General features: G+C 44.1%; 2 protein-coding genes across 10 annotated transcripts in view; one reads left to right on the top strand and one right to left on the bottom strand.

Moving 5' to 3' along the window:
• Positions 1 to 14,646, top strand: part of ZNF106 (zinc finger protein 106) — a 64,460-nt gene extending 49,814 nt beyond the window's left edge. For all 3 annotated transcript variants that reach the window (XM_081830982.1, XM_081830981.1, XM_081830980.1), the window contains 8 exons: positions 1,969 to 2,085; positions 5,214 to 5,405; positions 5,885 to 5,947; positions 6,631 to 6,750; positions 7,261 to 7,332; positions 8,161 to 8,232; positions 10,018 to 10,164; positions 10,738 to 14,646. In XM_081830982.1, the coding sequence (XP_081687108.1) occupies positions 1,969 to 2,085; positions 5,214 to 5,405; positions 5,885 to 5,947; positions 6,631 to 6,750; positions 7,261 to 7,332; positions 8,161 to 8,232; positions 10,018 to 10,164; positions 10,738 to 10,794 (840 nt within the window). In that variant the 3' untranslated portion in view covers positions 10,795 to 14,646. The remainder of the gene's footprint in view (positions 1 to 1,968; positions 2,086 to 5,213; positions 5,406 to 5,884; positions 5,948 to 6,630; positions 6,751 to 7,260; positions 7,333 to 8,160; positions 8,233 to 10,017; positions 10,165 to 10,737) is intronic.
• A 4,917-nt stretch (positions 14,647 to 19,563) lies between these two features.
• Positions 19,564 to 26,865, bottom strand: part of CAPN3 (calpain 3) — a 46,703-nt gene continuing 39,401 nt past the window's right edge. For 3 of the 7 annotated variants that reach the window (XM_081830994.1, XM_081830995.1, XM_031026407.2), the window contains 10 exons: positions 26,761 to 26,778; positions 23,562 to 23,675; positions 22,511 to 22,588; positions 22,093 to 22,150; positions 21,934 to 21,998; positions 21,380 to 21,448; positions 21,211 to 21,289; positions 20,931 to 21,047; positions 20,598 to 20,656; positions 19,564 to 20,206 (listed from right to left, as the gene is read on the bottom strand). In XM_081830994.1, coding sequence (XP_081687120.1) covers positions 20,180 to 20,206; positions 20,598 to 20,656; positions 20,931 to 21,047; positions 21,211 to 21,289; positions 21,380 to 21,448; positions 21,934 to 21,998; positions 22,093 to 22,150; positions 22,511 to 22,588; positions 23,562 to 23,675; positions 26,761 to 26,778 — 684 coding nt within the window. In that variant the 3' untranslated portion in view covers positions 19,564 to 20,179. The remainder of the gene's footprint in view (positions 20,207 to 20,597; positions 20,657 to 20,930; positions 21,048 to 21,210; positions 21,290 to 21,379; positions 21,449 to 21,933; positions 21,999 to 22,092; positions 22,151 to 22,510; positions 22,589 to 23,561; positions 23,676 to 26,760; positions 26,779 to 26,865) is intronic. The other 4 variants (XM_081830998.1, XM_081830999.1, XM_081830997.1 and 1 more) reach the window with 3 other exon arrangements.

Below are 26,865 nucleotides of genomic sequence, written 5' to 3'. Positions count from 1 at the left end.
CTCATCCAGTACAGTTTTATCCTGAGATGGCAGCAAGTCCGTCACGTCTTGGGGCCCCACTTCTCATTCTAGTTCTCTTGCTGCTATTCCCACCACATCTGCAGTGACTTCCTCCACTGAAGCCTTGGCCCCCTCAAAGCCATCGTTGAGGGCTGGAATCAGCTTCTTCCAAACCCCCTTTTACATTGATATTTTGACTTCTTCCCTTAATGGCATCTTTAGAATGGCGAATCCTTTCCAGAAAGTTTGCAGTTTACTTTGCTGAGATCCATCAGAGGAATCACTGTCACAGCAGCTATGGTCTTGTGAAATGTATTTCTTAAAAAATAGGACTTGGGGGGCGCCTGGGTGGCTCAGTCGTTAAGCGTCTGCCTTCGGCTCGGGTCATGATCCCGGGTCCTGGGATCGAGCCCCGCATCGGGCTCCCTGCTCAGCGGAAAGCCTGCTTCTCCCTCTCCCACTCCCCCTGCTCGTGTTCCCTCTCTCGCTGTCTCTCTCTCTCTGTCAAATAAATAAATAAAATCTTTAAAAAAAAAAAAAATAGGACTTGGAAGTCGAAATGACTCCTCGATTCATGGGCTGCAGACGGATGTTAGCAAGTATGAAAACAACATTAATCTTGTACATCTCCATTAGATTTCTTGGGTGACTAGGTGCTTGTCAGCGAGCATTCATATTTTAAAAGGAATCTTTTTTTCTTTTTTATTACAGTATATATCTGATTCCCCTATAAAAACTACAAAAAGCTCTCACATGGCTTAACCAGAGGCAACTTGAATTTTAACATTTGGGCATATTTACTGTCTTTCTATTTCACAATTTTATACATGGCATTTATATTTATAATTTTATGGAAGAGAATTGACTAATTTTGGAGACTGGCTCTTTATAAAAGAAGGTTGGGGAAAGAGGTCAAAAGCTTTGACAGCCTACAGCTTTTATCATCCTACCCACAGCTTGTCTCATTCTATCCAGTTTTAACCATCTTGATTTTATCATCTGTTTCCAATCCTGTTTAAAAGCTACACTTGGGCCTTTAGTTGCTTAGTGTCATTCATTAACAAATCTTGAGAGCTCACTATCTTACTGGAAACAGGGCCAGGTTACCTAGGTAACTAGAATTGCTAGTATAACCCAGTTCTGGAAATTCATGGAAATCATTTCTTGAAGGTGAGATCAAATAGTACTTATTTAACCTGGATATTACTAAAGAAATTTTTTAAAATGCATATTCCAGAGCCTACCGAATTAGAATCTCAGGGGTTGAGGATGAAGCTTGGGGTTATATATAAATTGTTTTTGTTTTTGTTTTTAAGATTTTTTACTTATTTGACCGAGAGAGACACAACGAGAGAGGGAACACAAGCAGGGGGAGTGGGAGAGGGAGAAGCAGGCTTCCCGCCAAGTAGGGAGCTGGATGTCGGCCTCAATCCCAGGACCCTGGGACCATGACCTGAGCCGAAGGCAGACACTTAACAGCGGAGCCACCCAGGCACCCCAAAGGGTTCTGTATATTTTAAAAGCTTCTCAGCTAATTATGGATCAGCCAACCGAGCGCTGGTTTGAAGGAGGCATTTGGGAACTATTGAAATAGAGAATCAATTACAGGAAAGCACATACATGATTAATGCAAGTATCAAATATACAACTGTAACCTTTATTTTCCTTTTTAGATGTCAAATGCAGCTTTACCTTTGGCTACTTAATTTAAAATTTTAAGGCCCAATTCTTAGTGCCCTTCAAATAATTTCTGCATTCCAAAGTAGGAACACGAGGGACATTATTAGAGTTAATGTTTGTTTAGAGCTTGAGGGTCTTTGGCCAAATCTATGATAGTCTTCTACAGGATAGAGGATGCTACATTTTCTTCCTCATAGAAATCATTTCACACTCTGCTTTAAGAAGGATTGATTTCACATTTTATTTGCTGTTAACCTCTGCTGATGAGATGTTGTGTACTTTTGTCAGACGCGAGAGTGTGTGGAGCAGTTACAGCTGGAAGATCGGGTTCTCTGCCTCCATAGTCGATGGCGAATCCTCTATGCAGGACTGGCAAATGGCACTGTGGTCACCTTCAACATAAAGGTTAGTGTGTGGGGGAGAAGGCTACATTCCCATGTCACTTGAAAGTAGCGTGCGTGTGGGAAGAAGTAGAAGGCAGACATTTTCCTGCTTTCTTGTGTGAGAAAACAACAGAATGAGCTGCTACTCAAAAACTGTTATCTTCTGGTATAAGTGAAACAAGAGCCTTCATTCTGTCTGCTCAGGCTCAAGTGTGCCAGGACCAAAAGGTAACTCTACTAAGTTAAACCAAGCCTGATGATTTGGGGCCAAATAATGAGTCATAGGTTGAACTAGTCTATCTCATTTTAAGAATGACACCATGAAAAATGAGCTTAAATTCTTTTGAGTATGACATTGATGTGGTTTAGAACTGATTTAGGGTTTCATGAGGATAGCCTATTCTGTAATGTGAACCCAGTTGTAGGTTTGCCTTTTGCTCATATGGCTTCATTCTTTCCTAATCCAAAGATAAATTCATTTGTTGAGCAAACCTTTACTGAGCATGTGTTACGTGCTAAGCCTCAGGATAAAGCTTAGGAAATGAGGAAGGACCAGTTCTTGATGGCCCTATATGCTTTGTTAATGTAGGTGGACTTCCATCATGTGGGCTTTAAAGTAGGAGAGACATGATCCAATTTGTATTTTAGAAAAAGTCATTCTGATGATAGGAAAGTACTGGTACTAGTAGAGGCAGGAAGATCATTTAGGAGGCTTTGTTGTAGAAGATGAAGTAGAAAGGTCAGACTAAGGATGAAGAGAAGAGAATGGATAAAAGATGTAAGAGGTAGAGTTGATGGGTTTGGTTACTAATGAGTTGTAGCACCATATCCCAAGGTCATCTGGTCATCTTTTTTTTTTTTTTTTTTTGAGTGAGAGAGTGTGAGTGTGCCAGTGCGGGGGCTGGGGGTGGAGAGCAGGAGAGGGAGAGAGAAAATCTTATGCAGGCTCCACAGATGGAGCCCAACATGGGGCTCGATCTCATGACCCTGAGATCATGACCTGAGCCTAAATCAAGAGTTGGATGCCTAACCAGCTGTGCCACCCAGGCACTCCATGGTCATCTTTTAACAGCATGTTAAAATGTTTACTGTGTTGGGGCGCCTGGGTGGCTCAGTCGTTGGGCGTCTGCCTTCGGCTCAGGTCATGATCCCAGGGTCCCGGGATCAAGCCCCGCGTCGGGCTCTCTGCTCCGCGGGAAGCCTGCTTCTTCCTCTCCCACTCCCCCTGTTTGTGTTCCTTCTCTTGCTGTGTGTCTCTCTCTGTCAAATAAATAAAATCTTTAAAAAACAAAACAATGTTTACTGTGTTATGCCCAATTATAGTATCATTCATGTGTTTAGCGAATACGTACCAACTCTCCTTCCACATGTGAGCTGGAACCACTGCTTATAAGGGATACAATAAAATATGTCATGGCTTTTGCCTTTCAGAAGCTTAGAATCAAGTTAGAAGAATCTAGCACATAGATAATCAAGTGCCAGGTTATTTGGTTCACTTGATAGGAATGGATCACAGATGGCTCATTAGTGGAAGTTGTTGCATTCCATATGTGAAGTGTTAACAGCCTACATTAGATTTGGTTAGGGCAATAGGAATGAAGAAGAAAGAATAAGTTTAAAATATTTTAAAGGATAAAATTTGATAATTGCCTAATTCTCTTTCGGAAGAATAACGTTATCAAAGGTGGACAGAAGTTAGGAGCAGGACTTCTGAGGCAAGATGAGGACAAAAAATTCAAATGGAAATGGTCTTTAACTGGTTGACAAGCCGCAGAGAAGATGGACCTTGACACACAGATTTGAGAATCTCTGCAGACATGGGAATTTTGAAGCCTTGTGAGGGCTGGGCCCTTTTTGGATTGCCCATACACCTAGAATGCAGTACTTCTGAGGTCTCAACAGAAAGCCAGGGCTATTTCTCTGTGCTGTCCACCAGTGGACCTTGAGCTCCATCAGGCTGTCTCCCCAGCACCTAAGATGGCTGGAGTCATTGCTTAGCCATGGAGGCTCCCAGCTGCTCGGAGCTTAGTGCTTAGTTTCTGGGAGTTTCACCGCTTGTGTGCACCTGAAGTTCCTATCTATCTATCTATCTATTCATTAAAGTAATCTCTGCACTCAATTTATTTATTTTTTTATTTACTAAAGTAATCTCTACACCCAATGCAGGGCTTGAACTCATGACCCCAAGATCAAGAGTAGCATGCTCCACCTTCTGAGACAGCCAGGCAACCCCCCCTAAAGTTCCTTTTTATTTTATTTATTTATTTTTTTTTTAAAGATTTTATTTATTCATGAGAAACAGAGAGAGAGAGAGAGAGGCAGAGGGAGAAGCAGGCTCCCAAGGAGCAGGGAGCCTGATGCGGGACTCGATCCCAGGACCCTGGGATCATGACCTGAGCCGAAGGCAGACGCTTAACCATCTGAGCCACCCAGGCGCCCCTAAAGTTCCTTTTTAGAAGTTTTGAGGAAGGGGGAAACTTTATGAACAAGATTGGTGTGGGGATGAGGGAAGCAAGTAAGATTTGAGGTAAAGGAGTGTTTGGGAATTCGGGATGTGACCATGCCACTCTGATATAAAAGGCTTCTCTAGTTCACTAAATGATGTCATGAGAGATAACGTAGAACGAGAAATCAGAAGAACTTGAGAATAACAGAAAGGTGGAGAATGAGAGACTCTTACCGAAATTATCTAAATAAGTAATTCTCAGTGGAGAAATTTGGAAACATGTGACTGATTGCATAATTTTTGATGACAAAAAAATCAGGGAAAGAGTTTCTGGGTCTATGGCATGGAAATTAGAATATGAAAAAAAAAGTTGATCATTCATTATCATTAACTTCAGGGAAGTGAGCAAAGGCATAAAAAGAGAATCAAGTGCTAATTATGATCAGATAGTGTAGTTTGAAGTTAGAAATGTGTTTATAATGCACAAGTTTACCGTGCCCCCACTGGAAGGGGGGAGGAGGGAGTCATGAGTTGGAATGGGAATGGCAGAGGTTGGGAAGTTAAAGACAGGGGTGGGGTATGAGAACTTAAGTACAGGTAATAGAATTTAAGAGTTCGTATTCAGGTAGTGATTTGGGTTAGGTGATTTTGACATTTACCACCTAAGTTGCTTTTACTTCATATAATGGTGGCTTATTTTTCAGAACAATAAACGACTTGAAATCTTTGAATGCCACGGCCCTCGGGCTGTCAGCTGTCTTGCCACAGCACAGGAGGGTGCCCGAAAGCTGCTTGTTGTTGGGTCTTATGACTGTACCATTAGTGTTCGTGATGCACGGAATGGACTCCTCCTCAGAACTCTGGAGGGCCACAGCAAAACCATTCTTTGCATGAAGGCAAGTACAATGCAAGAGAAGAGGAGTTGGTTGTCTGGCACAAATAGAAGACTTTGAGTGGCATTTCCCTTCTTGTCTAATGCCTTATTTAGAACACATCATCTTGAAAAGAGCAAGGAGATTACAGTGCTTTTCTTTAGGCTTGGGTCACCAAGAGATGGACTGTATTTTACTTTATCAACAGAGAAACAGGTGTATTTTATCATAGAATGTAGATATACTTTAAAGCCCTTCTCGGCTATTTCGCAATCATTCTGAAGAGACAACAAACCCAGTAATACATTGGCAGTTCCTCACAGTACCTGGTGGTAGGACGGAAGTTTCACTTTAATAAATTTGTCTGAGGAACTTACTATTTTATCCCTAGTTCATGCTCATGTCAAAGTAAGTTAGAAATTAGAATTCAGCGATGTGCTTTACAAGTTACAGAGGAAATTCAGAACCTTATACCAAATCTAACTCAGTGAATTTTTTTCAAGGTGGTGAATGACCTTGTGTTCAGTGGCTCCAGCGATCAGTCAGTCCACGCCCATAACATTCATGTAAGTTGTGTTGATGTAAAGAAATCTTTAATGGAATGATGGTTAAAGCTTGAAGGATTCCTCAGACCTCTTGCAATTTAAATGAAACCCCTTTTCCAGGGAAAAGCTTAATAATAATCCCTACCCGCATAAGCTCTTGGAAGATAGTGAGCACTCTAGAAATTCTGACCTCATCAAAATTTTTAATGGGAGACAGATTCAAAGTTTAAACTCATTTAAACTTGAGATAAATTGAGCATCTGAGGCTCTAAGAAAGTGGATATGTTATGTAGTTTAAAATAGAACAAATAAAAACAGCTGAGAGACTCTGCTCAGGTCATAGAGACAGCTCTGTGAAGCTCAGTGCCTGGGCTGTAAACCTGAGGATAATGCATCTTCAGGAACTTGTCCAGATGCAATAAAATGATAAAAGTGGAAATACTTCACAACCTATAAAATACATACAGATAGAGTTGTGGGCCTTCTCTTTCTATGACGCCAGCTTCTCTCCATCAGGATACATTTCATATATATTGTATTACCTATATTGTAGTAAATGCTTGTGTGAGTACTTCCTCTGTTAAAATTAGTTCAGCTACAAGTAGTTTCAGAACGATGACTTTTGGAATAAATGAATCGTAAATCTCAAAAGTCAGAAGGAATCTTGAAAGTCAGTCTAGTGACTTGTTTCTTTCTGGATGCAGACTGGTGAGCTTGTGCGGATCTATAAAGGTCACAATCATGCAGTGACTGTGGTGAATATCCTAGGAAAAGTGATGGTGACCGCTTGCCTGGATAAATTTGTTCGTGTCTATGAATTACAGGTAGAATTTGGATCCACTGTTTTGCTTGAACAATTTGGGGAGAAGGTCTGTTTGGGTTTGGTGTTAATATATTTTTTTTTTTAATATAGTAAGACGGGTGGGGCCCAGAAATCTGCATTTTTCACAAGCCCTCTAGATAATTATGAAGCAGATGGTCCGTGCACTACACTTTGAGAAACATGGCTCTGAGGTTCCTGGTGAGGCTCACAGAGGTTAATACCGGATGGTTTCCAGACTGCAACTGTAGTCTCTAAAGCCTATCTAGTGCTCCTTGTGTGCAGTTCCAGGTTTGAGACTTTGATACTATACAGAAATTAGTTTTCTCATTTCCAATTACCAACTCCTCCCTTGTGGACTTACTAGAAAGATTGTGTTTCTCTGAAAATGCTACTGTGCCTCAGCATAGTGCCTTAGGGATGGTTTTAAACCTGCCAGAGGCCTCCAGGGATTAGGCTTATTAAACACAGGGTGTAAATAACCTTAATTCTCTATTTATTTCCTCCACCTAAGTCCCATGATCGACTGCAAGTTTATGGAGGACACAAAGACATGATTATGTGTATGACCATCCATAAAAGTATGGTGAGTGTTATTAGCCATGTCACATACTGCTTTTGAATATGTTTACTAAAAACTACAAACTGATAATAATGTTCCTATTTATCACTTCCAAAGATGACATCTGTTTCTGACATGCCTCATTATTGAATGCTTTTCTGTCTTGCCATAATATCACTGAGAAGTAGCCCAGTGACGTTGTTGAATATTCTCTTTGCTATTCATAAGCTAAAATAATTACAATAAAAATCTGATACCACCATTAAACAGAAAATAAGTTTAAGATGTTTCCCCTAAAAATTGAGTGGTGCTTTTTCCAGAGACCTTACGATCCAAACAGAACATTGGAATAGAGTCCGGAGATTTGGCCAGTACGGCATAGCGAAAGCAGACCTAAAAGTAGAAGCTAATTCACTCAACCCTGCTAAGTCTCGATTTATTTTATTTTTAAATTATGTGGTTGAACCAGAGTGGATGTTTTCTAGATTTTGAGCCGTAGAACCCCTTGTTGCAACGAAAGGCAGATGGCTACTGTGTGGCGTGCGGTGTAGCATACGATGCTCAGGAGCCTGGGTGCACAGCTTGCAGTGTGGGCAGGTGCCTCCCAGCCTGAGCCCTGCTACTGCTCTCAGCCAGTGTCTCAGGAGTGGCTGTCTAAGCAGCATAGCTTCAGTGTAGCCCCACCAGACATACTTACCCACGGTAGGACGGTAGGACGCGCGGCCGGCTTTGCTGTAGGTTTGTGTTTTCTTACAGCCGGCACAAGGAGCTTTTGACATGTATTTTGAGGATGTTTAGTAGTTGTTTTTTTGTGTGTTGTTTTGGTCTGATGTGAGAAACTTCTTTTTCCAGATTTATACTGGCTGTTACGATGGCAGTATTCAAGCTGTGAGGCTGAATCTGATGCAGAATTACCGTTGTTGGGTAAGGAGTGCTTGCCCCTAGGCTAATTTATAGATCTTCATTAGCATCAATTAAGCATTTTTTTTTTTAAAGATTTTATTCATTTATTTGAGAGAGAGAATGAGATAGAGAGAGCATGAGAGGGGGGAGGGTCAGAGGGAGAAGCAGACTCCCTGCTGAGCAGGGAGCCCGATGCGGGACTCGATCCCGGGACTCCAGGATCATGACCTGAGCCGAAGGCAGTTGCTTAACCAACTGAGCCACCCAGACGCCCCAATTAAGCATTTTTATATTTGAGTATCTACTTTATGCCTCCCACTGTAGGACAAGGAAGCTTATTTTTATTGTTTTATTTTTTTTTTAAAGATTATTTTAGAGGGTGGGGAGAGAGAGTGAGCATGGGTGGGAGGGGGAGAGGGAGAGAGAATCTTAAGCAGACTCAGCACTGAGCATGGAGCCCGACGTGGGGCTTGATCTCACAACCCTGAGATCACAACCTGAGCCGAAACCAAGAGTCGGATGCTTAACCAGTTGCACCACCCAATGCCCCAAGGGAGACAGTGAGAGCAGGAACACAAGCAGGGGGAGTGGGAGAGGGAGAAGCAGGCTTCCCGGCGAGCAGGGAGCCCGATGTGGGGCTCGATCCCAGGACCCTGGGATCATGACCTGAGCCGAAGGCAGACGCTTAACCAACGACTGAGCCACCCAAGTGCCCCAGAATTTTAAGATTTAAAACAAGCAAGCCTGGAGGGGGAAAAAACCAAGACAAAGAGTCTTTATGCTTTCTGACCAATGAGTGAGATTGAGAGTTGAGCCACATTTTTAGTAAAGTAGGAATTAAAAAAAAAAAAAGGGGCACCTGGGTGGCTCTGTTGGTTAAGCATCCGACTCTTGGTTTCAGCTCAGGTCATGTTGTCAAGGTCGTGAGATGGAGCCCCGAGTTGGGTACCATGCTCAGTGGGGAGTCTGCTTGAGATTCTCTCCCTCTGCCTTTCCCTCTGCCCACTTGCATGCATGCTAAATGAATATATACATACATACATACATACATACATACCTAAAATCTTGAAAAAAAGATTGCGATTCAAGTGATAAAGATTCTCAGTAAAGTCGGGTTTCCAAGGCATAGTTTTCTTTGTCAGACCTTTTTATTTTCAAGTTTACGAGTCAGCAGTTCTCAGAATTGTGAAATACAGCCCCTTCAGTATTATAGAGAGCTCTTAGCCTTTTTTTTTTTTTTTTTTTTAAAGATTTCATTTATTAGAGAGCGAGCAGGGGGAGGCGGGGGAGGGGGGAGAGAGAATCTCTAGCAGACTCCCTGCTGAACATGGAGCCCGACTCAGGACTCGATCTCACGACCCTGAAATCATGACCTGAGCCGAAATCAAGAGTCAGATGCTTAACTGACTGAGCCACCCAGCACCCCGACTTTTTTAAATAAATGGACTAAGGAACTCATTTTATGATGGCAAGATAAAAAATAAATGTGGCTTAAACTGAATTTTATGGTAACTTGTCTGTTAATATTTGCTAACCTTTTCCTCTAACAATGTGGCTATCTGGGTGCGTTGCCTTCTCAATAGAGCAGAGTGTCAAGACTTTCCAGTCTTTTCAAGGCTCCTCAGAATATTGGTAATTAATGTGGATGCCTCTGGCTTTGTTATATTTTCTAGCCAAGAATAAAGAATAAAGGGCTTGCTTTTGCTTCCACAGTACTTAAAAGATACAAGTGAGGACTGCTGTAAATTGTGATTGCATGTTTCCTGTACTGTTTTTCCCTCACCCTTTCATTGTCTTTCTCCTCAGTGGCACGGTTGCGCTCTGATATTTGGTGTTGTAGATCATTTGAAACAACATTTGCTCACTGACCATACAAATCCAAACTTTCAAACTCTGAAATGTCGCTGGAAGAACTGTGACGCTTTCTTCACTGCTAGGAAAGGATCCAAACAGGTACATGAGTGGGACCTGAGGCCGACCTGGGGTCATTCAACGGCTCAGAGCAGGCAGACCTTTTTTGCCTTAATTAGAATGTTCAGAATTGCAATAAACAGGGAGAGTCTAGGGATTTTCCTTTTTATTATTATTCACAGATTTGGGGAATAGCTTAATGAGGTTTCAAATGATGACATAGGTAGTTTTTGAGAAAGAACGTAAAGAGAATGTTTTCTTTTTTAATTTTTTTGAAGATTTTATTCATTTATTTGACAGAGAGGGAACACAAGCAGGGGGAGCGGCAGGCAGAGGGAGAAGCAGGCTCCCCGCGGAGCCACCCAGGCGCCCCAAGAGAATGTTTTCAAATGTTTCAAATCCAGTAACTGGACCTAGAGATTATTACTGTGTTCTTGTGTAAGATAAGAATTCATCTTTAAGTGCATAGTTTCATATGAATGAGCAAAGTGCTGGGTCCTAATCGCCTTCCATGTATGGATTTTAGAATGTACCCGTGAAGCTCTCCTTGGCTTGGATTTTTTCTTGTCTTACTACCAACTTTTCTCTCACGGGCCCCTTTCCCTTTATTCCTAGGATGCTGCGGGACACATTGAACGACATGCTGAGGATGACAGCAAAATTGATTCATGAAGTTTTTTGCCTCCCATGTTGGGAAGTTATCATTTGAACTAATTTTACATCGGCCCTTCACAGAGGCCACAGTCTTCCCTTCCGCAGAGAATCAGGGAAGGAGAAAGTGGTTACTAGCCAGGCTTACCACTAGCATAAGTCTGGGCAGCTCTATGGGATGATAGTTACACGTTAAGTTCTTACTGGAGGTTTGTCAGATTGAAACAGATTTTAAGGAACTATACTTCTCTGGGACAGCATGGAACGTAGTAATCTGTGCTACTAGTATTCTCCAGATGTGGATTAAAGATACAGATCTTAATTGGCTACCCAGTCTGACCCTAATCATATGTATTTTTTTAATTGCTTTCAGTTTGCGATTTTTAGTTTATGTTCTTATGATGGTTTAAACCTGTAGTCCGGCTTTTAAGTACAAGTTTGTGCAAATGCTAGATTTTTAGGATCACTTTTAATTTCTTTAGTTCTAATAACTGGGTATTTAAATTAGAAGCAACTAGTTCCCTTTCTTAACAATTATGTGCAGTGTGTTTCACTATTCTCTTGCTTTGTAGGTAGACAGAGCTGGCTTTAAATGCCAAAGGGACACACAGTAGATTTTCAACAGCTAGAGTGACTGCTCTGCTGGTTATATTTTAGGAACTCAGCAAATCACATAATGACAAGTCCTCACAGACAGTACTTCCTATCGAACGTCTGTGCACATTTTGATGGGAGTGCTCAGTTCAAGACAGTGCACAGACCTAACATCTACCTTGCAATGTTGCTGTTAGGCCTGGGTGCTCACGCTGCAGGTATTATCAGGCCTTTCGAACTGGAGTGTAGCCTTTATCTTCCTTTCCAGTTTCTGACTCTCCAGGCCTGCTGTGGGTATGAAACCTCTTAGTTTGCTCCATTGCCAAACCCTCTCTCCCCTGCTCTCTGGCTGTGCCTAGACTGTTGGTGGCCATCACATACTTCCTCTAGGCTCCCAGGGTGCTTTCCCCCCACCTGCAGCACCCAAGATGGGGGAGTTAAGATAAAGCATCTGCATACAGTCTTTAGGGGTCCAAGCAGGCTTCTTAGAGACTGATTTCTGAAACTAGAATCTTGCCTTCACCTCCCCTCTTGCTGGCAAAGAAGAGTGGAGTATGAAGAAGGGAAAGACTCCATTTTTCCACTGAGAGCAGCCAAATTAACAAAGCCTAGTGAGACTGCTTTGTTTTTTGGAATTTCTCTGGACTCTTGAGAGAAGCTATAGAAGTGTTGCTTTCCAGCCTTTTGTTTCTGGATTCTCAAAACTCTGAAAGGTTCTTCAGAGAGCTAAAGAAGGGTGAAGAGCCCAGTGCCACATACCAGACTTGGGGATATGATGCATACTGTTTTCTGGGATTGCATAGCACGCAGGTTTCTCTCCACCCCTGTTCGTGTGCACACACCTACTCGTAGGTCTTCTCTCTGGCTCTAGGGCTGGAGACTTCACTGGGCTTCATGGTTGGATTTCAGGAGGGTATGAAACTGGATGCAAGACTTAGGATGTGTTCTTTTTTTTTTTCAGGAAAGGCTCCAGTGGTTCTTACTGGATCCATAAACAACTAATCTAGGAGCTACTACCAAATAATGGCCCCATGAACTATTTACGTCTATCCTTATGAACGGGAAAACTTTTCTTTTTTTTCTTTTGACCACACTATTGATAGTTGCATGATACTTGAGAGAGAACAGAGAAGAATCTCTTGCATAAAATGTCTTTGTGCTGTTTCTGTCTGAGATTAAGAAGCTTTCTTACCTCTCCTCCCCATTTCTTGTAAGGATGACCGGAGCAGTCAGGCTGTTGTGTGGGTTTGAGAAGGGCAATTTCCCAGGAAAGCATATTGGAATTTATTACTAAACCAGGCGTTTTATTCGGGGTTGTAGTGAAGCTGCATTTCCATGTTGACTGGGCAGTGTGCTAAGAAAGCGTTGTGCACTCTGTTGCATAGATGCCCTTCTGTCCTGCCTGAGGACACGTCTGAAAAGATGAGAGTGCTGGAGCCGTTGTACAGCAGGAACGGGTTATGTGAGGTGTTGGGCAATCGTGGGGAACCTTTGAAGGTATGAACAGACTGATAGAATCAAGTAACAACCGATTCGGGTTTACTTTTGGTTGAATTGTGCACAGTCTATCTGCCTTTGTGTGTGCAGGTGTGAATGTTTCTTGTACGTGTGTGTGGGTGTGGGTATCTCTACTTGTAATACTTTCCCTCATTTCACAAACATTTGTTTTTTTGAAGCCCTGGTAATAACATCTTTGTTTCAAGAATTTGTAGAATTATTTTAACCCCAGGTTAGTGTGTCATCCTAAATGCACTGTTCTAGCTGTTGATTTAGAAATAAAGGCACCATAAGCATCTTGGCTGCTTATGGTTGTGTTATTGCTTTTAAGAGCCTTGAAAGTTATGCAGAACTTAGGCTGTTTTTTGTCTTTTACAGTGTCTTAACTGCTTCTAGCCTTCCGTCTTCCCTTAGAGGAGAGCGGTGGCTCAGGTTTCTGTGTTGACTTGGTATTCAGTACTTAAGGAAGGAAGGAAAGTGTTACATGACCTGACAAAACCCAACTCATTTCTTATAAGGGGTTGGAGGCCATTTCGAGAATGTTATCCTTAGTTGCCTGTGCCTACTTCTAATGGCCAGAAGCCAAGAAAACCGTGGTATCCGTCCTTTGTTGTAATGGCAGTTTACGACAAACTGTCAGTCACTTCAAGTTTTAAACCAGGTTCAAAGTGAGTTTTGACATACTCCTCTACTGAGTTATAAAGCAGGTAAACACATAAGAGCAAAGAATGATCTCCACCTGGTGTTACTTGAATTCGAGGGAACGCTATTGCTACTACACTCCTGCTTTTGTGGGGGAAAATGTTTTTCTGCCTCAGAAGTTAACAGTTGAGTGTTTAGCTCCTGACCTACCTATAATGTATAGGCAGTACCATTGCTGTTTAGGTGATTATTTGCCTAACAAAGGGGCTTTTTGGTTTTGGTTTTGGTTTTGGTTTTGGGGTAGATTATATAGTAGACAACTTTAGTGACTAGGTATGTGGATGATGTGTTGGGAGGAGGTATACAACACTTAGTGGAATGGTATGGTATGTTTTATGGAAGAGAATTCATAGGCGGGGAGATCACAGTATACTGTGAAGTGGGATTTAAACAGCACACAGCCTCTGGTTTGCGCACATAACTGTAGTTTGTATACGCGGACTTAACAAATTTTGTTTCTGCTGCCAAAAGGAGAGCTCCTAGAACTGTTAAGAAGGCCATGCCCGCCACATTGGTAAAACTGTGATTTCATCCCTGCCCCAAATCATCACGATCTTCAGGATTTCAGAGTGACTGTCTAATGGATAGGGTAGAAGCTACAGTGGAGGTGATTTGGTCTATACTGAGTTCCATGTGCAGGTGGATGTGAAATCCTGGTGTAAACCAAACATAATGCTTATTAGACAATAACCTCTAACCTCACCTCCAGCCCCCAAGTATATGGCCCTGCTGGGTCACATGGCAACTAAAGTTTCCTAGATTTGCTTTAAATTCAAGGTAGTAGCCCAGTTGAATTGGTGGGGAAGGAAGTCAAGGAGGAAAGGCTGTTGAAGAGCTTTCTCCTGCTTAAGAGAAATATATGCCCTAGAGCTGCTCCAGTACCCTTGGTATCTGAATTTTTTTATATATTGAATATGGATTAGAAGAATGAAATCAGATGACATTTGACGGCAAAAATGTTTATAAGCAAATAGCTTAGCCTTCTTACATTTTGGTATAAAGCTGTGAACTTCATAACTTTGTAAAGCAAGATATAAAGCAAATACAAGAGGAAAATAAAGTACTTTTACTAATTGTTTACTTTTGCTACCTTATCTGCATATTAATAGCCCATCCTTTTTTCTCCATGTCGGTATAGACAGCAAGAAGGAAATTGAGTGGAAAACACAAGATGGTTATAGATATACCACAGACCATGGTCCAGATAAGTTTGGCAAACAGCTACATTTAAGGATTTGTCCAAGGTCATAAAATAGGTCAGTCATTTAGTGAAGGAGCTAGGATTAAAACTACATCTTCGGGGTTCAAGATGGTTGTATAGGAAGACTTTGAATTCATCTCCTCCCACAGATAACAAATTTTCAGTTATATAAAGAATAATTTTCCTCTGCAAATGACCTGGGAACTAGATTAACAGCATCTCCACAACAAAAGATAAAAGAGATGCATTGAGACAGGTAGGAGAGGCAGAGACGCGGTCTCCCTCCGGATCCTACTTGAGGTACGATGACCCACTATCAGGAAGGGATCCCCAAAATACAGCGCTTTTCCTCGAAGAGTGAAGGAGTATGCCCTCACTTCAGGCATCCAGACCCTTGTGTCTGGCACCAGAAAGACAAGCTCCCCAAACATCTGGTTTTGGATTATTAAGTCCAGGGGAACCATAGAACTGTAGAGAACAAAGAACCTGCTCGTAAAGGGCTCACACGCCCATCCACTCATCCTGAAAACCACTGCAAAAATAATTTGAAAAGAGCCTAGACTATAACTGAGGGAGAGACCCATTTGTTAATCCTAACGTGACTACAGGCAAGAACCTGCAGTGACTTTCTCTGGGGACAGAAGCACTGGCTGGTGCCATTTTTGCAATCTCATTCTAACTAGCTGGTAACAGAGTTGGTGGGCACCATGTTTGGTGCCCTCCCTCTAGCCTGCTAGCACTGATAAGCATGCTCCTTGTCCCACTGAACCTATGCAAGCAGCCACACCACAACTGGGCCAAGTGAGTACATCGCATCTGGGCTGGGCATGTTCCATGTTCACCCTCCCTCTGCAACAGCTGTGCCACAACCAGATGGGCTCAATAGATATGTACAGAACATTCCATTCAAGCAGCAGAATACATATTCCATGCCCATGGAACAATCTCCTGGTTAGATTAGCAGCAAAACAAGTTTCAATAAATTGAATATTGAAGTCATATCAAGCATATTCTCCAACTACAATGGTATGAAACTAGAAATCAGTTATAATAAGAAAACTGGAAAAACCACAAAAATAGGAGATTAAACATGCCACTGAACCATCAATAGGTCATTGAAATAAAGGAGATAGAAAAAAATACCTAGAGACAAATGAAACAGAAATACGACATACCAAATCTATGGGCTACAGCACAGACCTAGTTCAAGAAAAAAAGCTCAAGTAGTCTAATGTTATAGCTAAAAGAACTTAAAAAAAAAGGGAAGAAACTGGTACCTGGGTGGCTCAGTTGGTTAAGGGTCCAACTCTAGATTTTAGCTCAGGTCATGATATCAGGGTCGTGAGATTGAGCCATGCGTCAGGCTCTGTGCTGGGTGTGGAGCCTGCTTGGGATTCTCTCTCCCCTGACTCATGCGCATGCTCTCTCTTAAAAAAAAAAAGGTGGGGGGGGGAGGAAGAAACGAAGCCCAAAAGTAAGTAGAAGGAAGGAAACAAATATATTTATATAAAAAAGAGACTACCAAGACAGTAGAAAGATAAATGACTAAGAGATGTTGCTTTGATAAAACAGACAAACCTTTAGCTAGACTCACCCAAGAAAAAAAGAGGACTCAAAATCAGAAATGAAAGAGGAGACATTACGACTGATACCACAGAAATACAAAGGGTCATAAGAGACTACTGTGAACAATTATATACCAACAAATTTGATGACCTGGAAAACATGGATAAATTTCTGGAAACAACCTACCAATGCTGAATCAAAAGGAAATAGAAAATCTTTGAACAGACTGATTGCTAGTAAGGAAACTCAAATCAATAATCAAAAACCTCCCAACAAACAAAAGCCCAGGACCAGACAGCTTCACTGGTGAATTCTACCAAACATTCAAAGAAGAATTAATACCAATTCTTCTCAAATTCTTCCAAAAAAAAAAACCAGAAGAGAAGGGAACATTTCCAAACTCATTCTATAAGGCCATCATTACCCTAATACCAAAACAAGACAAGGATGACACTAGAAAATTATAAGCCAGTATTCCTGATGAATATACACTCAAGAATTCTCAACAAAATATTAGCAAATCAAATTAAACAATGCATTAAAAAAAAGAGTCATACCCCATGATCAAATGGGATTTACTCCAGTGATACAAGGATGGTTCAACATCTGTAAATCAATGTAATTAACCACATTAACAAAAAGAATGATAAAAACATGATCATCTCAATAAATGGAGAAAAAGTATTTGACATAATTCCAACACCCATTTATGATAAAAACTCTCAAAAGTGGTGGGTATAGAGGGAATATACCTCAACATAATAAAGGCCATATATGACAAGCCCACAGCTAACAACATAATGGGGAAAAGCTGCAAGCTTTTTCTCTAAGATCAGGAACGAGACAAGGGTGCCCACTCTCACCACTTACTCAACATAGGTATTAGAAGTCCTAGGCAAAGCAATTAGGTAAGAAAAAGATATAAAAGGCATCCAGATTGGAAAGGAAGAAGTAAAACTGTCACTATTTGCAGATGACATGATATATATATAGAAAACCCCAAAGACCCCACAAACTTAGAATAAAAAGAATTGAGTGAAGTTGCAGGATACAAAATCAAGATATAAAAATATGTTGCATTGCTAAACACTGATAATAGTTTGAACTATCAAATCCAGAAAATCCCATTTACAATTGTATCATAAAGTGCCTACGAATAAATATAACCAAGGAAGTAAAAGACCTATACACTGGAAACTATAAAACATTAATGAAAGAAATTGAAGACACAAATAAATGGAAAGATATTCGGTGCTCATGGATTGGAAGAATTAATATTGTTACAATGCCATACTACCCAAAGCGATCTACAGATTTCAGCGCAATCCCTGTCAAAGCCCCAATGACATATTTCACAGAAATAGAATAGACAATACTAAAATTTTTTAAGATTTTATTTATTTGACAGAGCGGAGAGAGGGAACACAAGCAGGGGGAGTGAGAGAGGGAGAAGCAGGCTTCCCACTGAGCAGGGAGCCCAATGTGGGGCCAATCCTCAAATTTTTATGGAAGCACAAGAGAGCCCCAAAACCCAAAGCAATCTTAACAAAGAAGAGCCAAGCTGGTTGCTCCCTGGTTTCAAACTATTCTACCAAGCTATAGGAATCAAAACAGTATGGTACTGGCAAAAAACACACCCAGATCAATGGAAGAGAACTGAGAACCCAGAAATAAACCTACACCTATACAGATAATTTCTGATAAGGAAACCGAGAACATACAATGAGAAAGGACACCCTCTTAAATACATGGTTTTGGGAAAACTGATCAGCCACATGCAAACGAAAGAAACTAGATCATTATCTTATGCCATGCACAAAAATTTATTCAAAACGTATTAAAGGCTTGAATGTGAGACCTGTTCCTAGAAGAAAACATAAGTGGTAAGCTCCATGACAACAGTCTTAGCATTGTTTTTGTGATCAGACTCCAAAGGCAACAGAAATAAAAGCAAAAATAAACAAGTGGGACTTGATAAGCGGAAAGGTTTCTGCACAGCAAAGGAAACCATCATCAGAATGAAAAGGTAACCTACTAAAAGGAAGAACATAATTGGAAACTATACATCTGATAAGGGGTTCATATGTAAAATATATGAAGAACTCACACAACAACAAAAAAACCAATTAAAAAATGGAGAGAAATAGACATTTCTCCAAAGAAGACATTCAGATGGCCAGCAGGCATGTGAAAAGATATTCAACATCATTAATTGTTAGGGAAATGTAAATGAAAACCCATGAGTTATCACCTCACATCTGTCAGAATGGCTTTTATCAAAAAGATTAATAAGTGTCAGTGAGGATGTAGAGGAAAGGGAATCCTTGGACACTTGGTGGGTTATAAGTTGGTGCAGTCACTTTGAAGAACAGTATGGAGATTGTTAAAAAAATGAAGAATGACCGTGTGATCCAGCTATTGAACTACAGAGTATTTGAAGGGTACCAAAACACTAATTTGAGAAGATACCTACACTCCTATGCTCACTGCAGCATTCTTTACAGTAATCAAAATATGGAAATAGTCTAAGTGTCCATCAGTGGATGCGTGAATAAAGAAGCTATGGCGTATATGTATGGCATACTACTGAGCCATAAAAAAAGAATGAAATCTTGCTATTGGCAACAACATAGGTGGACCTTGAGGGTATTAAGCAGTGAAATAACTCAGAAGGAGAAAAACAAATACTGTATGGTCTTGCTTGTACATGGAATCAAAAAAAACAAAACTCAGATACAGAAAACAGATCAGTGGTTACCAGAGGGAGAGAGGTTTGGAGGGGTGGAAGGTGGGTGATAGGCGCGAAAGGGGGTGGATGGTAGGGTGATGGATAGCAAGCAGACTTTTGGGTGATTATAGTGTCTACAGATGTCCAATCACAGTGTTGTATACCTGACACTCCTCAAAAACAAAAACCACAACTACATCTCTGTTGCATTACACTCCGGTAACTGGCCCCTCCAGTGACAGGGCTGCTCATTTATTCTTGATATTCTATACACCAACAGCTCTTCCCTTTCTTACCGATCTTGAAAAGTATCGGAGTGATTCCTATGTTCAAGAAATACCAATAGGCACGGTTACCATGGGGTCCAGGTTTTGTTTGTGTGTGCAGATGTGTCTCTTGTCTTCTGAAACTCGGGCTCTCTGCATGACAGTTGAGTGTAACATTGGAAGCTACTCAGCCCTGCTCTGGCTGATATTCTAAATGTGAGAAGACAAAACACAACTGAACCAGCCATACACATGCCTTTATTTAGATCAACTCTTTTTCAGAATGCAGCCAAACTTATGAGTCAGACAGCCCAAAGTATCCAGCCCTCTTCCACTGAGCTAGTTTATCCCGGAGCAGGCCCATCCTGAAACAATGAGACAGAACCAAGTGCTAGTTTGGTTACCGTCCCATGGGTGACACGAAGGCGATGGAGGACACTAGCACAGGAAGTGCTGAGTGCCATTGGCAAATGCTTCTGTGAACAGCCTAGGGCAAGCTAAGGAGAGCATTTACTTCAGAGCTGAGGCCACTCAGATCCTGAGCAAACGTCTCAGCTGGGCTACAACTTGCTGAGGCAGACAGACACTTGGCTCCATGTGGCAAAAGGACAAAATTATTCTCTCTCATTTCTTAACTGAAGGGTCAATGTGGGCGTGACAGATGGACAGATGCCCTGAGGCCGAGTGGGGAGTGAAGCAGAGGAGGAACAAGACCGATGAGGTGCCTGGAGGCTTGCTGGGGGGCCGGGCAGGGCGCAGCTACAGTGTCCTTTGAGGTAAGTGGCTCTAGCTATATTGGATGAAATGGATATCCTGAGTGATCTGTATGGCCTTGGATGAGGCCAGCTTGGTTCAGGCATACATGGTGAGCTGCAGCCACTGAAAGAGGAAGTCCCAAGATCAGAAAAGAGAGCCAACCAAGAAAAGAGAGCCCAACCCTAAGGGTCTGATAGGGTGGGGGGAGAAGGACAGCCCCAGCATGCCAGACCCTGGAAAGATTTTCTAAGAAGCAGTGGTTTAGGGCCTGCTTCCCCAATCTCTACTAGGAAGGTATGTTTTCCAGCAGAAAAGCCTTTTAGGATCTGAGTACCCTTTGGAGTCTTCCCCCAGTACTCATTTCCTATGAGCTTGCCTTTCTATTCCTTTCCTAGGCCATCCCTCCCCCAGCATTGGAAGTGAGGAGCACACAGTGCCTCCAGTTGCCCTCATTGGCTCCTCTACCCGGAATTTTAAGGTACAGGGTGAATATACTGCTTCTATTAGGCTTTACCTCTAGAACGTTGAGTTTGATGATACCATCTCCATCCTTGTCAAATGCATTAAAAGCTCCTGTGGGGAAGAACACAGGCAGTTACGGGCTCACTTCCCCTCCACTACTGTAACTTCTCTTCAGAAGACCATGTGCTAAGTGCTGTCCTTCAGCACAAAAATGTGCCAGGCAGAGTATGCACAATCACCCTCCCTTTACCAGCCCATTCTGAGCTTAAAGCGGGCCTTTGCCTTTGTTCAGCTTGGAGAGAGTAGACTGGAAGATGGTCAGGCCAAGATTTCTACCACTGCTGCCATCCGGCCCCAGGGTGCGGAAGGGCGGCCCCCCACTTACTGAACATGCCCTCCAGCCTGACGAAGCAGCAGATGAAGCTGTCGAAGTCGATGTTCATGTGTTTGTCTGCATAGCGCATGGTAATGATGTCGTAGAGCTGGCTGTTGAGGTGAAAACCTGTGGAGGGCGGCGTGGGGAAGGAGGAAGTAGGCTGAGTCCTTGCCTGCATTCTGTCCTATTCCCTGCCTCTCAGCAACCCCGTGTCCCTCCTCTGTCCCCCCAACCCACTGATTCCACCAGCCCTGTCCACGTCCCCGCCCCCCACTGTCTTCCCCAGCACCTGCGTCATTGACTGCATTTCGCATCTCATAGCTGTTGATGGTACCAGACTGGTCTGTGTCATAGTGTTTGAAAATTCTCTGGCAACAGAAAATTTGCGGACAGAGGTCACACAGTAAACCCCTGAATTAGCCCCCCTCCTTCACTCCCATGCTTCCTTCTCTTCTCACCTGCCAGGCTTTAATCTTCTTCCAGAGGTGGTGGAACTCTTGCAAGTTCAGTCTCCCAGAGCCGTCTGTCTGGAGGAAGGAGGTCAGGGCTACAGGACACGCATAGCGAGATCCCCCTGGACTGGGAGGAGGGGGTTCTAGCGACTACAGGGAAGGTCACCTCACAGGAAGGCTCTGCCCCAGGTAGCCTCCCACTGCCCTCTCCTGGTATTTAACCCTCCCTTCCACGCCTCTGCAGTCAGAGTTCGTGTCTGCTCTAAAACCCAGGGAGCCTGTCTCCTCAGGACCATGTTGGCTTGGACCAGGCCCTAGGCAGAATCCTAGGCCTGAGGTGAGGGCAGAGGTTAGGGGCTGGTTATAGCCCAATGTCCTGCCCAATTGTGCCTCCTCCAACAGCCCCCTTCAGACCAGTAGCTCAGGACCTCAAGTCCTCCCTTAGGCACAAATTTGGGCCTCTCTTTCTGACTGGGCACCCCTTGTTGCCTTGGCCCCCGTGGGCTGCACAGGGGCTGATGACAGAGAAGCATAGTGGGGAAGAGCGGCAGGAAGGATACATCCATGAGGGCAATCATGCTACGGCAGGACTCCAGCGTGAACCCTTGAGTCTTCAGGTCCTTATCTGGGCGGTAGGGAAAAGAGTGAGGAGCTTCTTTCAGGTACCCGGACACCCGCTCCTGCCTGCCCGTCCTCCATATACACTGTGAGCCACTCACGTTTGTTCACAACCGTGTTAAGGATATTCTTGAGCTCATCTGCACAGACCTCCATGTCCTGAGGAGGAAGGGAGTAGAGAAGAACAGTTCTAGAGGGCAGCTCCTGATGGAGCACAGGGTTTGCAAAACAAGTCCCTGTGCTTGTCAAGTCTCCATCACTGCCATGCTGTCCTGGGAAGCCGGGGCTTTTCCAAGGAAGACACGGCGCCCTCCACGTCCAGACTGCAGTGGGCAGCTCAGGGCAAAAAGGCCTCTGAGCCACCCAAGCAGATGATGGTCTAGGACCTGACTGGTGGGTTTTTTCTGTGCTACACATACATAGCCCCTGCTTCCACCAAAAGCCTAATGACCCCTACTGAACAATAATGAAATAACCAGTCATTTGAGCAGGAGAGGAGTCAGGGTCGGCAGTACTCACATCGCCTGCTATCTGCCTAAAAATGTTCCGGAATTGCAACTGCTCCTCACTCTCTTGGTCAGTGTTGCCAGGCCGTGACTGTGGAAGCACAAAGGAAAACTGGTTCACAGGTAATCAGGGAGATGGGCAGATGCAGGAGGAAAGTTCTTTCAGGGCCGAAGGAGCCAGAGTGCCTAAACAGGCCTAGGTGGCAGCAGGAGCTGGATACAGGACAAAGGCTTTTCTTTCTTAGTTGAGCCTAGTGAGCTGGAGTGAGAATCCTCTAGGCCCCAGTGACCCTTCATTCCAGACATCCTAGCCAGAGAGCTTACGTCAGCCATGCAGACATGTGGACAGCCCCCTTGGCCCTCTCTCCCCACCCCCACCAGCTAGAGCCTTCCCCCCACTGTTTTCAACTTGACCTTCTCAACCAGATGAGAAGGACAGAGAGGACCAGAGCATTCTGACACCTCCAGCCACCTGTGTCCACCTGTGTCTTCAAGGCTAAGTCCTCAGAGGACCCCCCACTCCGCTGCATGGACACTGCAGCATAGAGGACGTGGCCCTGGCTTTGTCTGTGGGCTTTGGTCCCTTAGCCTCAGCTCCACTAAGCTTTCTATGCCCCCTTCTCCCCACTTCAATAGAATACCCTTCCCTGGGCTCTGCGGGCCTCCATTTCTGAGGTCCACCCCCTTTTCTGCTACTATCCTCTATCCTCTCACTGTCAAGAGCTCGAAGATACCAGGAAACAGGGGTTGCTCTGTCTTGGGCTCTCTCAAGCTGTTGCGTCTCAGACTTTGCCTCCCCTTTCCTTCACTGTCCGGGCTGGGGGCTCCAGCGGGCAGGCTCAGCCTGTCCTTTCCAGGTCCAGGACTGGGGTGGAATGGCTGCCAACCCCCAAGACATTCACCCAAGCAGCACCCCAAATTTTAGGAGAACATGATGAGAGAAAAGGTCAGTGGGATACATCCAAACCTCCAGATGCTATAGGGACACCCCACCCTACAGCCCCTACAATCCAGAGGACCCCACGGTACGCTGGCCACCCCATTCATGCCACATGCTCAAAAACCTGTGGGGATTTCTCTTGCTTATCAGGGCTCGTTTTGTCTTTGCCCTCCTCTGATTCCTGGTCCACACCCAGTTCCTTGTTGCTGTTTGCTCTGTCCGAAACGAAGATGATGGGCTGGAGAGAAGAGGGAAGTGGGGAAGGGGCAGGAAGGAAGCAGGGATTACAGGCTGAGCGGGCACATGGATGCAGCCTCCTTCCTGGAGCAGCTTTGTCCAATGAAGAGAAGAGCAGAGTTGGGAGCTCTTGAACCTCAGTCCCAGCTCCATCCCTGCCACTAGCAAGCTGTCTGTGATTTGGGGAAAGATGCTAAGTCTTGATGGGCCTCCATTGCCCTGCCTTTCAAGCATGTTTCAAGTAAAAACATGGGTTTAGAGCAGGTAGGTATGACTTCCAGTTTCCCCACTCATTAGTTGTGTGTGCTTGGGCAAGTTTCTTCACTTCTCTGAATATCTGTAAACTATAGAAACTATCTCAGTTCCTTATCTCCTGATGGTGGAGCTCTGAGGGTTAAACAAGGCCGTCAGTACACATGAAAATGCTAAGAATGTTAGAAGCAGTGTGATTTAGTGCAATGATTTTCAAATATCATGGAGGCTTTTTTTTTTTTCAAATGGAAATACTGTTCAAATTAAATTTCTCCAGAAGCCCAGTGTATATGAAGTCATTAAGAACAAGCTTCTCTGCTCAATGAAGAGGGTAGAGCTTTTTTCCCTCAGCACACCCATGTCACCCATGGTAGCTGGGAGGCACTGCCAAGGAACCTCTATGACTCTGCAGAGGACAGACTGAAAAAAGGTCTCAGATTAGTGGCACGGTCAGTGGGGGAGAGGTCAGAACACTGAGCTGGAAGTCCAGCGCTGCCCTCACATACAAGCAATATCCTCTCTGGACTCAGGTTACTCATCCATTAATGTGGATGACAAAACCTGCTTGACCTTTCCCATAGGGCTCTTGGGTGGGGGTGCGCATGAGATACCGAGTATAAAATTGTACTGCAAAATATTTCAGACTCAAGACATGCTCATGCAAGTGAAGAGGACACAAAAAGAGTAGAGAGCAGTTGCCATGCTACTTGGATCCTAGCTGGAGCCATACGCTGCACAGGGAAAACTAGAAGAAGGCTAGGGTGTCAGGGCTGTGGCTGCCGTGCAGAAAGCAATGGGGCAATCAGAGTCTCTCAATGCAGAAAAGCAACCTGACCAGTTTCTGAATCTCCGTCTGCTTTCCCATGCTATTCATCTAGAACAGCACCATGGGCAGACCTGTGGAAACAAGCTTCCAGAACTTTGGTTCCCAGCAGGCCCCAAAGGCCCTGGCTTGCCCTGCCTTTCAAGCAAAGGGTTTTGTTCAAGCAACTGATTCTTGTAGGGGTCCTAGAGCCAGTGTGGATCACAGTTGGAGGGGAAATGTGTGCCTCTGGACGTGGTGTGTCCATGGGTCACCCCTGCTAAGGCACACGTCTCCGGGCCTAAGTGTGGGTCTGGATAACACAGGTCTTGGAGTGTAAGGAGCCTGAACCAGATTGTTGAGGGCAAGAAACATGGGTTTAGAGCAGATAGATATGGCTTCCAGTTTCCCCACTCATTAATTGTGTGTCCTTGGGCAAGTTTCTTCACTTCTCTGAATATCTGTAAACTATATATAGAAAGGGAATGATAATAGCACCTACCTTATAGATACTGTTGTAACAGAAAGCAGTGTATGTTTTACCCCTAGCACAGTGTCTCATATGTGGTAGGTGCTTGATCAATGTCAGCTCTGGTCTGCACCAGCTTCAATACTCAGAGGACCTCTATGTTGGATCTTTCCAGGAACCACCATAAACACTAACACCAAACCTTGTCTGATGGCCTATGGCTACTACCTCATGGGCTTGAGGATGCTCAAAGGTCAGTCATTTCCAGATGGCACTCTTGAGTGGTCAACCCAAAATTTGGAAAGGGTTAGCCATCATGGGTAGGCCCTGGAGACCATGGGAAGGTTATGGGGTAAATGGAACAAGGATGTAGGAGAGAGTTTGAATTGCTCAACAACTGTAGTCTGGAATTCTAAAATCACACAAAGGGAACAGTGCCCCTGGTCCCAGATGAAAGCTTTGCTCGGAGGCCCCTGAGATGCTTTAAGCACACATGGTCGCCTTTAGCAATAGTGTCCTTACAGCCAAATGGTTATAACCAGGACACATAGGAGGAGATCTTAGAGGCCCTGGTGAATCCATAAATCACCACAACCTACCAAGACCCCACGAGGGGAAGCTGCCCAGGTAGCTCTCATTCCCCATTAAACCAGTCAGGTTGATGAGCTCTTCTGGGGCTGTGAGGGTGAAGATCTCTTCCCTCTTCCCCACTGCTAGCTGGACACAGCATGCCGAGTCTGTTGGGTCCCATGGCTTAGCGGAGCCTGCGTTTGGAACGAGAGGTCACCTGTCTAGAAGGGGATTTGGAACAAGAGCTTCTCCTGGAATAAGAGCCCCGGCAATGACTTAGCCTCTCTGGGCATCCTCTTCTGCTCCAACCCCAGCAGGCCAAGGAAAAAGGAGGAGTGGGGAGCAGGCAGGGAAAAGAAAGGAGGGAGAAGGAGCAGTCCTGTCTACAGAGCAGGTGGCTGGCATCTTGAGACCGTCTCCTTGGAAACCCTCACACACCTATCTCACTGTACCCTGAGAAACAACCAGCTGCCATTCCTCCCAAGAATCAAGCCTTGCTTAGCAGAGCCAAACCCACTTCTGAGAAAGAAGGGGTGCTCCTTCTGGTTTTTGCAAGAGGCCCGTTTTCACTGGTTGGCCATCCCCTCCCTCCCTCATTGGAGAGGTGGGCATGGGGGTGCCGAGCAGACTCTGGGGCCAGACTGCCCGGCTCCCAGTGCGGGCTCTGCCACTTGCTGGCTCTGTGGCCTTAGACAGGTCAGTTCATCTGTACCTTGTTGTCCTCTGGAAGTGGGGATACTAACAGTACCAGTCTCACAGGGTCGTTGTGAGGATTGAGTATATCCATGCAAAGCACCTGGAAGAGTGCCTGGCATGCAGCCTTCCCTTGGCCAGTGTAACACTGGTCCACACCCAGAGCTGCACCTCGGGCCCAGGAGGGTGGTGGGGGGGGGGCGGGCAGTGAGGGAGGAGGCAAGTCTGGTACACATGCTGTCACACACACACATGCACAAACACCCTCTGCTGTCTGCCCACTCACCCTGTTACACCCACCTTGATTTTTTTCTTTTTCTGCATAAGGAAAGGAAACAATAAATGCAGAATAAGTGAAAGTCAAGTTTCCAGAAAACCCAGTGGCTTTTGGCTTCCCTGTGACCT

This window comes from Leptonychotes weddellii, chromosome 9 (assembly GCF_054177405.1).
Source record: "Leptonychotes weddellii isolate Sample4059 chromosome 9, ASM5417740v2, whole genome shotgun sequence".
In the NCBI taxonomy this organism is placed as follows: domain Eukaryota; kingdom Metazoa; phylum Chordata; class Mammalia; order Carnivora; family Phocidae; genus Leptonychotes; species Leptonychotes weddellii.
Note: the sequence above shows the minus strand (reverse complement) of the source record. Positions and strands in the feature narration are given on the sequence as shown.